Here is a 10,889-nt window from a genome sequence, read left to right as displayed (position 1 = left end):
CAGCACTGCCTCGTAGATGACGCCTGTGTAGTAGTCCAGGCCGCGAGCCAGTGACAGGTCCAGAGTCACAGGGCCCAGCCGCCCCATGGCCTGAGGGGGGAGTAGGAGGTGAGGGGGAGGTGAGGGGGAGGTGAGGGAGGTGAGGAGCTGAGGGGGAGGTGAGGAGGTGAGGGGGGAGGAAGGGAGGTGAGGGGCGAGGAGGGCAGGGGTGTCAGGCAGGACGGCTGTGAAGCGCTGATGGCCGTGCGGCACAGCAGCAGCAGCAGCGGCAACAGACAGGAAACAGGAGACAGGAGAGCGGCAAGGAGGAGGGCGGCGAAGAGACATATGGCGTGCAGGCGCAGGGCACGCAATGCCCATCCCCACCAGGGTCGCCCCCACGTGTCTCGGCTACCTTGCTGGGAGTAATGAAAGCAAGCCCTCCCCCTGCCCCCAAACCCCACCCCACCCCACCCCACCCCACCCCACCCCACCTGCAGCATCTCGAAGAAGATCTTGAGGTCGTCCAGCGCCGCCTTGCCCTGTGGGGTGCTCATGGGAGGGGGGGGAGGGGGGGAGGAGGGGGGGAGAGAGGGGGTTGGCTTGTTGCGTTGTTGTTGGTGGCGGTCGCAGTGGTGGGGGTGGTGGGGGTGGGGGTCGTCCATGGGCACGGAAGACTTTGCCACCCGCGCCTCAACCCCCTACAAGCAACACAGCTGAGCACACCCCCACGGGCACACAAAGCTCTCCAGCACACGCACACGTACTGGCATGCACTCGCATGTAAACACACACACACACGCCCCCCCCCCCTGCCCCCTACACACCCACCTGCGGGTGCTGCGCCAGGGGGTGGTCAGGCGCCGACAGCTTGGCCAGCAGCGCCATGGGCTCACCCCTGGGGGCGTGTGTGTGTGTATATGTGTGTGTGTGTGTGTGTGTGTGTGTGTGTGTGTGTGTGTGTGTGTGTGGTTACATTCATGATAAGCTAAGAATGCGGTAGACGGTAGGCCAATTTTGGGGGCGAGGACAGCGGGGGTCGCAAGGATTGGTACAGAGAAGTGTAGTGGGGGAGGAGGTGCAGAGGAGCAGCGGCGTTAAAAAGTTAATGGCGGGGGGGGGGTCACATGCCCAAGGACTAGGGGGGTGGGGTGCAACGCAGGGTCAGACCACGCGACCTGGCCCCTACCACCCACCTGCCCACGTCCCTGCTGGCCTTTACGACATCAGGCTCCAAAAGGCTGTGCTCCACCTCCCCTCTCTTCCCTCCCTCTCTTCCCTCCCTCTCCTCCCCCTCCTCCTCCCCTCCCCTCCACCCCCCTCCACTCCCCTCCCCTCCCCATCCCCTCCTCGCACCTGAGCACCACGAACTGGCCAATGGTGTCCGCCACCTCCTCCGGCAGTCCCTTGTCGCCCACCATCTCCGCCCGCACCACCTCCCACGGCTCCTTGTCCAGCTTGTCGATGGCGGAGCAGATGGGCCGGAACTTCTGAGCCGGAACACCTGTGTGACGGGTGCGTGTTGTGTGGGAGGGGTGTGTGTGTGTGTGTGTGTGTGTGTAAGTATCTGTGACGTGGGTATCAGTGTAGTAATTGTGCGTGTGCCAATGTCGAGGAAAGGTGGCTGAGGAGGGAAAAGAGCTGCAGCAGAAGCGAGCATCACCCATCAGGGTGTTGCAGAGTCTGCTCCAAGTAGCTTCCCCCCGCGCGCCCGGCACCGACGGCCCAAACGCCCCTCCCTCCCTGTCCCTCCAGCTGCGCTGCTGCCCTCCCCTCTCCTCCCCTCAGCCCTCACCCGCGATGGCCAGCATGGCGTCCAGCAGGCCGCGGTGGTTGAGCTTCACCTCGAACTGCCCCAGCCGCAGCTCCGACAAGATCTCCACAAGCACAGCCACCACCTCGGCGTCAGGGACCATGGCGCTGCAGGGGAGGGAGGGGGTTAAACATTCATGAGCACTTATGAAGTGAAGGCGTAGCCAGGAACAGCAGTATAGGGGGGAGGCGGGTGGGTGGATGGGGGCATGTGGGACCTGGCTGGCCATGCAGCCCCCCCACCCTTGCACCGCCCGCGCAGCCTCAACTGCTTTCTCGACTGGCCCCCTCAACACCGCCCGCCCCTAAACCCCGGCATCTTTCGCCTCTGCCTGTGCCCCGCTACTTTGCTTGCTTTGCTTTAGTTTGAGCTGGTAATTACACATACCCCCTCCCCCGCCCCCCCCCCCACCCCACCCCGGCCGCACCTGTAGCTGCCGGCGATGTCGAAGTCGCACTGGAAGAACTCGCGGAAGCGGCCGCGCGCCATCTGCGGCTGGTCGCGTCGGTACACCTGTAGGGAAGGGGGGAGGGAGGGGGGGTGTGGGTGTGGGGGTGCTGGGTGTGGGGGGTTGCTGGGTGGGTGGTGGTGAGGGGATCAAGGGCAGTCCAGTCCACACCAAAAGCCGCCGAGACCAAGACCCGGAGCCAGCCCACCGAGCGCCGAGGCGGTTTGCCCGTGCCCTCTTTTGTAGACGCCTGACGCGGCGTATCACATGACACCCCCAAAGCCCCACAACCGCCCCCACCAACCCCCAACGCCCTCACCCCCCAGCTCCCTGCCTCCCTCCCTGCCTCCCTCCCTGCCTGCCTCCCTCCCTCCCCCACCCACCTTGCCGATGTGGTACCTCTTGATGTTGGTGATGCCCTGCACCGCCACGAAGCGCGCGAAGGGCACCGTGAGGTCGTAGCGCAGAGACAGGATCTCGCCGCCTGGGGGGTGGGGTAAGGGCGAGGAAGGGGAGTGAGGGGGTTGAGGGGATGGTGGTGGTGGGTGGTCAAGGTAAGGCCAGGACAACCGGGGGACAGCGGTTAGGTCGGGGGGGGACAGGTGCTGGAAGGTGGTGCAGCTGGGGGCTGGGGCCGAGCGCAGCGCTGGGTGCTGCACTGCCGGATCGACATGGCGCACTCCCCCACCCCTCACCCCCCCTCCCCCCCTCACCCTGGTCCGCCAGGTCGTAGATGAGTTTGGAGTCCTCGCCGTACTTGCCCATCAGCGTCTCGCGCAGCTCAAACACCTGTTTGTTTCGGGGGGGGGGGGGTAAGCCGTTCATGTGAACAACAAAGTGATGAATAACAAGGGGGGGGGGGTCAATACCAGCCCAAGCTAAACCAAATCAAAGTGAGGTAGCGCAGTACAGGCAGCGGCGACAGGTGCAAACGACTGACACTAGGAGAGAAAAGGCCGGGCGGGCAAGAGGGGGAAGGCGTCCGCCGCCGAGGAACACGCGCAGCCCCTCCTTAAGACTCCCTCCTGCTCAACACCCACCACCCCTCCCCCACTAGCTTGGTTTGGTTTAGTTTGAGTCCTCCGTCCCTCCCTCCACCTCACCGGCGTGTCGATGGACACGGCTCCGTGCCTCTTGAACACGCCCGTGATGGCCGCGAACGCCCGCTCCCGGATGGCCATCTGCTCCGGCAGGAAGTCGCGCGCGCCCTTGGGCACCTTGGGCTTGCGCCGCGTCTGGTTGGCCTCCACCACCGCCCGCAGCTCGTCCAGGAACTTGGCCAGCGCCGCGCCGTGCGGCTGCAGCGCCTGGCAGGCGCCGCACCAGGCCGCAGGCAGCGAGGAGGCGGAGGAGGCGGCGTCAGAGGAGGAGGCCGGGGTGAGCGGCGGCACCACCAGCACACCGTCCTTGGCGCCTGTGCATGTGAGGAGGGTTCAGAAAGTGGGTGTGGGCCACATGCAAAGAGCGGGTAGGCGCAGGAGGGGAGAAGCCGCTCAGGATGTTCGGCCACCTGCGATGTACTGCTGACCCGTCCCCAGCCTCAACTCCTACCATTTCGATTGCATATGCCCCTTGTTCCCATCCTAAAATGGCCATCTAGCCACCCCACCCCACGCAGCCAGCCCGCCCCCGCCCCAGCCAGCCAGCCAGCCAGCCAGCCCGCCCGCCCCTGCCCCCGCCCGCCCCCTGCACGCACCCGCCATGCCCGCCGCCGCCCGCTCCACGTAGGCCCGCACCAGCGCCGTGCCCTTGCCCAGCACCACACCCGCGGCGCCGCCCTTGCGCTCCTTCTTGCCCTTGGCGTCGCCGCCCTTGCCGCCCTTGCCGTCAGCGGCGGCGGGAGCGGCGGCGGCGGGAGCGGCCTCGGCGGCGGCCTCCGCGGCCGGCGGGGCGGGAGGTCCCTGAGAGAGGAGGAGAGGGCGCAGACCCGGCATGAGGATACTAGGGTGGGTTCAGCCCAGCCCGCCCGGCCCTGGCCCTGGCCCTAGCAACCAATCCCCCAGTCGCGCCGTCCTGCAGCGGGTATCGGCCTCCATGTCCGACCCCCTCCCCACCCCAGCTCCTACACGCCCCCAGCCCAGGCGCCCACGGGGCCCGGCGGCGCGCCCCCACCTCCAGCGCGCGCAGTGCCACCACCGCCGCCACCGCCTCCAGCGCCACCGCCTCCAGGGCAGCCTGCAGCGCGCCGGTGGCAGCCAGAGCCGCCTGCACAGCTGCGCGGGGTGGCGAGGCCAGGGGGGCAGGAGGAAGCGAGTTGGTATTTGCGGCCGAGGCTGAGGCGGAGGCGGAACGTTATTACCATTCCGTGGGTATCATGCTGCAGGCACGGCCGTCTTTGGCCCCTTCTTACCACCAGTCGCCCTCCTTGCCTCCAGTGCGCCAGCCCTGCTAGGCCCCCCTTTCACTCTAAACATGACGCATCTGCCTTACCTCAACTCCCCCATCCTTCATTCGCACCCGCCTTGCACGGACGGCTACACCCCCCCTCCCCAGCCCCCACCCCTGCGGCCGCCCCACCCCCCCCACACACACACATACACACACTCACACGGCAGCGCGGTCACGTCCTCCAGCATGGCGCCGCCCACCGCCACCACCGCCCGCTGCGCCGCCGCCAGCCGCCCCTCAGCCGCCGCCACCGCCTCCGACACCGCCGCCGCGGTGGCCGCGGGGCCGCTGCCGGGCGGCGCCGGCTCCTGCCCGGGCGGCGCCGCCACTGCGCGGGCTCGGGCCAGGGCGTCGCGGGCGGCGGCCAGCAGCGCGCGCGACAGCTCCACCAGCGAGCTGGGCAGCAGCGGCGAGGGCGCCGACAGCACCGTGGTGCCCTGCGTGCGCGTTTGCATACGGATGAGTGCGCGCAGGCGATTGGGCCTGGGTCACCGTGCGTGTTGGGGTCGCAAACCCGCAATGCGTAGACTTGGAAGCCCCGCGCACCTGCCGCCCCTGGCCCCCATCAAGCCTTCCACGCCCAGCCGCCCCTTTGGATCGAAGCAGGCCGCTCCCTGTTCCTCGCCTCTCTTCCCCAGCACCACCACCTGCCACTTCCCACTTCCCGCCACCCGCTGCTCTCGCCCCCCCCCCCCCCCCGCCGCCCCCGCCCCCGCCAGGCCCTGCCCCTCACCTTGGGCGCCAGCGCTCCGCTCTGCACCTCACTGCGCACCGCCGTGTAGGCGCCGGCCAGAGCCTCGCTCAGAGCGCCCAGCCGCTGCGCATCAGCAGGAGATGACAAGGGGGGCGGTGGCGCTTAGGAGTCAGCGGTAGCGGTCCCGTAGTGAGCCCCCTATGGCTTGCCAAGAATGAGGCCGGCTCATCTTCCCACACGCCCCGCACCAGCCATACATGTTCCTCACCCCCATTTCTCCGGCCCCCCAGATTCCCCTGGGAACGACTTCGTCCGCAGTCTTCAGTCCATCCTTGCACCCCCCTGCTGTCTACTTTGCTACACTTCTCTGTTCAAATCTTTGCAACCCCCCGCACTCCCACACCTGCGGCGCCGCGGTGAAGGCCGCCAGCGCGCCCGGGTCCCCGCTCTTGTCCTTGAAGGTGTCGGCCCGCTTGCTGCCCTCCAGCAGCCCCTGCAGCTCGTCCGCCACCCCCATGGCGCCCTTGTAGCCGGCCGCCTCCACCACCTCCGCCTCGTAGGCCTTGGTGCTAGCGCCCAGCGCCTCCACCGACAGCGCCGCCGCCGCAGTGGCCGCGCTCAGCAGCCGCCTGCCGCCCGCCACCGCCAGCGCGCCCACGCCCGCCGCCGCCGAGGCGCCGCTGCTCAGGACCGCGCGCTCCGCGGCGCTCAGGCTGGGCGCCGCCACGCCCGCTGCCGCCAGCGCCTCCGCCAGCGGCCCGCCCGCCGCCGCCGCCGCGTGCGGGTGCTCGGCGGCGGTGTGCGGGCTGGCGGCGGCGCCACTGCCGGCCGGCTGCTGCTGCTGCAGTGCGGCGCCGGCGCCGTGGCATGCGTCCGCCAGCTGGCTCAGCACGGCGGCGTCGGTGGGCAGCGCGGGCAGTGCGGGCAGCAGCCCCGGCTTGTTGAGCAGCTGCGTGAGGAAGTCCGCCACCTGCAGCCGCACGCCGCTGCGGCCGTTCATGACCGTCAGCAGCCGCGTGGCCAGCACGGCGCGCGTCTGGGCGGCGTCCAGCAGCGCGGCATCAGCGGGGGCGGGGCCGGGCCCCGCGGTGAAGGCCTCCGGCTGGAAGGACTTGGGCGCGGGCGACTCCTTCTTGATGCGCTCCGCGCCCGCGGCGTCCAGCGCCACCAGGCCCCCCTGCGCGATCTTCACCACATCATCCAGGCTGGGCTGCGCGCCTATGCCGCCCACGGTGAACGGCTTTTGGGACATCTTGGCGGGCGAGCAGGTGCTGGCAAGGTGGCGGAGCCCGATCACGCTTGGCACAAGTTGTATATGGGTTGATGAAAGCGAGGTGTAGCTTAAGCAATTGGCGGCGCCCCCCGCGTTGAGGTTCTGCGCAGGCTCCAATCGCGACGACGCCGTCAGCACGCCCGACGCGCACGATACCGCTCTTAAATTAGCTAGGGTTAAGATTTGCCGGGCTCTGCGCGCGATGGCCTGAGCCGCGTGCATGAGGGGAATTTGAGCGGAACACTCGGAAATTCATTGCTAAAGCGCAAGTCTCGCGGAGCCCATTCATCCCAAAGATGACTCAACCACAAGTAATACACGTACCACGCTCTCGGCAGGCCATCAAGCAACAGTCTGCTAGCCTTATTGCAACACTCCTCGTCCTCGTTGGTGTCGCTGTCGCGTTATTGCCTCTAGGGCCGTCCAACGCGCCCCTAGGGCAGCAATTCGTGACGGGTGCGATGAGGTTGGCATTTAAGACCGCTGTTCCGGCACAAAGGGGCTCGCATGTCTCGCGGCCCTCAACTTTAGCGTTTCCGGGGCCACGCCTAGCTGCAGCAGCGCCTGTGCAGTCGGCAGCTGCGCCATCATGCTCCAGCTCTGGAGACACCTGCAGCCTAGGCGGGGGGGCCAGCTCCTTCGCTGGGAGTCTGGCACCATCCGGACAGGCGACGAAACGACGCGCGACCCCGCTCGCCGCAGCACCAGAGTCAGCGGTCAAGACTACTGGTGCCGTAGACAAGCACTGGTGGAACCGCGAGAAGGATGTGTGGGTTGAAGTGCATACGGAAGAGGACTTCCGGCGAGAGGTGAGCGAAACCTACGCATTGCGCTGGCTGTTTGGTCACTCGACGCGCTCGAAATCCGTCTATCATACCATATCAGCAGCAGCGATAAACAAAAGCCAAGTGAGAGATGGTCGACTTGCAGCACGCCAGGCTGTCAGTATGCTTCCACGTATTGCGTCACGTAACTGGGTTAGAGAGCCCGCCGCTCAGTTGCCAGTTCCCGTACCGCCAAAACTTATTCCCTCCCTCCGTGCGGCTGTGTTTGTGGTGCAGGTTAGCACGGGCAGCAAGCTCGTGGCGGTAGACTTCTTCGCAACATGGTGGGCAGCGGGTTAGCGACCGCGGGGAACCGAGGCTGGCGTGTGCTCGTGCACGGCGTGTGGCCGGCGGGGGGGGGCGGCGCAACGTGGTCCATCCGGCGCGTGTGGGTGGGCCCCCAGGCACTGTGGTGCGGCCGGGGCCTGCGCGTCAGAACCACCACACATGCACAGCTTGCTGCCCTATCGCGGTGCATGCTACGGTGCTGTACGACAGCCGACCTGACCGTAACGCATGGCAAAACACCACACCGCGGCCACGCAGGTGCCACGGCTGCGAGAAGTCGTACCCGGAGATTTGCCGCGTGGTGAAGGACGCCGAGCTGCAGAAGAAGTACAAGTTCGTCAAGGTAAGTTGCAGGGGCGTAGGCTGGGCGGGTGGGCGCGTGGGTGGGCGGGCGCCGTGCTCGCTTCGGGGCGTGACCGTATCATGGAATGGTGTGCCCGCACCGCAGCACTCGCGTCTCCCCCCTGTACCCTGCGGCGCCTCCCCCCTGACTTGTCCGCTCCCCCGCCTCCCCGCCTCCCCGCCTCCCCGCCTCCCCGCCTCCGCCCGGTCCGCCAGGTGTGTGTGGACGAGCTCAAGTCCATCGCCAAGTCCGAGGGCATCACGGGCCTGCCGCGCATGGCCGTGTACCAGCCCGGCGCAGGCCAGCTGGCGCTGCTGGACGTGCCCTTCTCCAAGGTGGGAGGGGGGGAGGCGGAGGGGCAGGGAGGGAGGGAGGGGGGGAGGCAGGGGGAAGGGGGTGGGGGTGGGGGGGGGACAGAGGGCTGCAAGGGCGGGCGCGAGGCGGCCCGGTGCTGCTGGCGCTGTATGCGGCTGCTGCGTGTGTGTGTGCCGGCCTGTGGTCGCGCGGCCCCAGACCTCCAGCGCATGTCCTGCGCCTGGGGACGTGCCAGCCCTGGAAACCCGTCTGCCGTGTGTGTCCCGCCCGGGGGGTCGCTCGCCCCACCGCAGGTCAAGTTCCTGAAGACCAACCTCAACGTGATCGCGGGCAACCCCGGCATGGCCTTTGGCGTGGACCCCAACGGGTGGGTGCGGCGCTCGACTGTTGGCTGGCGAATGTGTGTGTGAATGTGTGTGTGTGTGTGTGTGTGGGGGGGGGGGGGTTGGGGGCAGCAGGCGACGCCCTTGCAGCGGGGGTAACGGGCACAGCCACCAGCGCAGTCAAGAACTACAATGTCCTGTATAGCAACAGGAGGTCTGGCGACTCCCTTAGTAGGCTGACGACACGTATGATCCCAGGTTCGTGGTGCCCAAGGGCAAGCTGCCCTCTGCGGGCGAGGCGGCCTCTGCGGCGGAGAAGAAGAGGCGCGAGATCGAGGCGCTCAACAGCGGCACCGGCGGCCTGTTCGAGCGGCTGCTCAAGGTGGCCGGCGGCGGTGGTGGCGGCGGCAACAAGGCGGCGGACGATAAGGCGGCGGCAGCGGCGGTGGCGGCGGAGCCGCACAGCACCAGCACCAGCACTGGCAGCAGCACCAGCGCCAATGGCGCGCACGCCAGCAGCATGGCGAGTGCGGGGCGGGGGTCCGGCGCGGCGGCGGCCCAGGCGGCTGCTGGGCTGGTGCGGGCGGCTGGGTCGTGCCGGGCGCCTCCGGGTGTGGACGCGGCGGCGTACGAGGCCGCGCGGAGTGCGTTCCTGGCGGCGCACTCGGCCGAGTACGGCTACGGCGGCGTCATTGACGACTTGTACCCGCAGGAGGTGGGGGCAGGGGTCGGGGGGGGGGTGTAGATACCAGCCCAAGCGAACCCAAGCCAACCTAACTGGGTTAGCGAAGCGCAGGCAGGGGGACCGGAGTGGGAGGGGGGGGGCGGGGCGGGGCGGAGTGGGTTTGGCCTGGGCTGCTGGGGCTGCTGCCTGGGTAGGGCCGGACGAGGGCGGCAGGCACTTGGACCCCCTCCATACACGCACCTCCTCCGCTGCTGCCTGGCCCTCACCTCCTGCCTGCCTCAGGTGGGCTGCCGCATGCAGCCCAACGAGCACTACATGGACTACACCGGCAGCTCGGTGTACTGCCAGACGCAGCTGGACAACGTGTTTGCGGAGCTCAAGCAGTGCATGTTCGGCAACCCGCACTCGGCCAACCCCTCCTCCACCTTCACCAGCGAGCGGGTGGAGGAGGTGCGCGACATGGTGCTGCGCTTCTTCAACGCCAGCCCCGCCGAGTACCAGGTGCGGGTGGTGGGCGGGAGGGTGGGCGGGTGGTGAAGGTGGGGGCGGGGGGCAGAGGGGGGCGGAAGGGGAGTCGTAGGTACGGGGAGGGGGGCGGCAAAGGCTCGTCTGTTCGTTCGCCGCATCGCACGCACACCTCCCACCCCACCCCTTCCCCGCCTTCTCCCTCATCCCGCCTCCTCCCTCCTCCCCCCCCCCCCAGGTGGTGTTCACCAAGTCCGCCACGGACGGCCTCAAGCTGGTGGGCGAGACCTTCCCCTGGTCGCAGGGCAGCATGTTCAGGTACCTGCGCGAGAACCACAACTCGGTGCTGGGCGTGAGGGAGTACGCGCTGCAGGGCGGCGGAGCCTTCCAGGTGAGAGGCAGGGGGGGGGGCAGAGGGCGGGAGGGTCCGCGGTGGAGCACACTGCGCGGGCTACGCCTGCGGCTGCGGCAGGCAGGGCTTCGCTCGGCTCCGCTTGGCCTGGACCCCTGTTCAGGACGCGCCCTCGCAATGCGGACCCCTTCCTTCTTTCACAGGCTGTGAACGAGACGTTTGTGGACCGCTGGGCGCTGCGCGGCGACCCCTCCGGCGACCACGTGCCGCCCGCGCCGCGCCTGCCCGCGCCGCTCACCTACAGCCTGTTCGCCTTCCCCGCGGAGGACAACTTCGCGGGTGAGCCCCGCCGCCGCCGGGCCGCGCGCACACACGGGCTGGTGGGGGTGGGGGTGGGGGTAACGTTGAACCAATCCCGCAAGGACACAGTGGGGGTGGTGGTGCCCTGGCCGTGAACGGCATGTTGACAACCTGACCTGGCCCAACCCGGCCCCGCCTGCCTGCCGCTCACCTGCCCCACCCTGCCCCATCCCACCCCCACCGCCCGCAGGTGTCAAGTACCCTCTGGAGTGGGTGCGGGCGGTGCAGTCGCGCTCCACCGACAGCCACCGCTGGCTGGTGATGGTGGACGCGGCGGCGTACGTGCCCACACAGCCGCTGGACCTCAGCCAGGTGCCCGTGGACTTTGTGGACCTGTCC

At 68.6% G+C, this 10,889-nt stretch overlaps 2 protein-coding genes across 2 annotated transcripts in view; one reads left to right on the top strand and one right to left on the bottom strand.

Moving 5' to 3' along the window:
* The window catches only part of CHLRE_02g142352v5 (uncharacterized protein), an 8,401-nt gene extending 1,630 nt beyond the window's left edge, over positions 1–6,771 (bottom strand). Inside the window, exons 1-14 of the mRNA XM_043060151.1 lie at positions 5,726–6,771; positions 5,362–5,445; positions 4,789–5,065; positions 4,353–4,453; positions 3,937–4,141; positions 3,344–3,654; positions 2,954–3,029; positions 2,624–2,724; positions 2,220–2,305; positions 1,775–1,899; positions 1,336–1,483; positions 811–877; positions 474–521; positions 7–90 (exon numbers count right to left, since the gene is read on the bottom strand). Of these exons, the coding sequence (XP_042927807.1) occupies positions 7–90; positions 474–521; positions 811–877; positions 1,336–1,483; positions 1,775–1,899; positions 2,220–2,305; positions 2,624–2,724; positions 2,954–3,029; positions 3,344–3,654; positions 3,937–4,141; positions 4,353–4,453; positions 4,789–5,065; positions 5,362–5,445; positions 5,726–6,574 (2,562 nt within the window). The 5' untranslated portion in view covers positions 6,575–6,771. The remainder of the gene's footprint in view (positions 1–6; positions 91–473; positions 522–810; positions 878–1,335; positions 1,484–1,774; positions 1,900–2,219; positions 2,306–2,623; positions 2,725–2,953; positions 3,030–3,343; positions 3,655–3,936; positions 4,142–4,352; positions 4,454–4,788; positions 5,066–5,361; positions 5,446–5,725) is intronic.
* Positions 6,772–6,871: 100 nt separating this feature from the next.
* Positions 6,872–10,889, top strand: part of CHLRE_02g142351v5 (uncharacterized protein) — a 7,916-nt gene continuing 3,898 nt past the window's right edge. The window contains exons 1-10 of the mRNA XM_043060150.1: positions 6,872–7,404; positions 7,657–7,703; positions 7,966–8,050; positions 8,266–8,385; positions 8,659–8,732; positions 8,947–9,403; positions 9,656–9,874; positions 10,077–10,229; positions 10,394–10,529; positions 10,741–10,864. Of these exons, the coding sequence (XP_042927806.1) occupies positions 7,057–7,404; positions 7,657–7,703; positions 7,966–8,050; positions 8,266–8,385; positions 8,659–8,732; positions 8,947–9,403; positions 9,656–9,874; positions 10,077–10,229; positions 10,394–10,529; positions 10,741–10,864 (1,763 nt within the window). The 5' untranslated portion in view covers positions 6,872–7,056. The remainder of the gene's footprint in view (positions 7,405–7,656; positions 7,704–7,965; positions 8,051–8,265; positions 8,386–8,658; positions 8,733–8,946; positions 9,404–9,655; positions 9,875–10,076; positions 10,230–10,393; positions 10,530–10,740; positions 10,865–10,889) is intronic.

The sequence above is a fragment of the Chlamydomonas reinhardtii genome, chromosome 2 (genome assembly GCF_000002595.2).
Source record: "Chlamydomonas reinhardtii strain CC-503 cw92 mt+ chromosome 2, whole genome shotgun sequence".
NCBI lineage: Eukaryota > Viridiplantae > Chlorophyta > Chlorophyceae > Chlamydomonadales > Chlamydomonadaceae > Chlamydomonas > Chlamydomonas reinhardtii.
The sequence above is the reverse complement of the archived record's forward strand: the minus strand, read 5'-3'. Positions and strand labels throughout refer to the sequence as shown.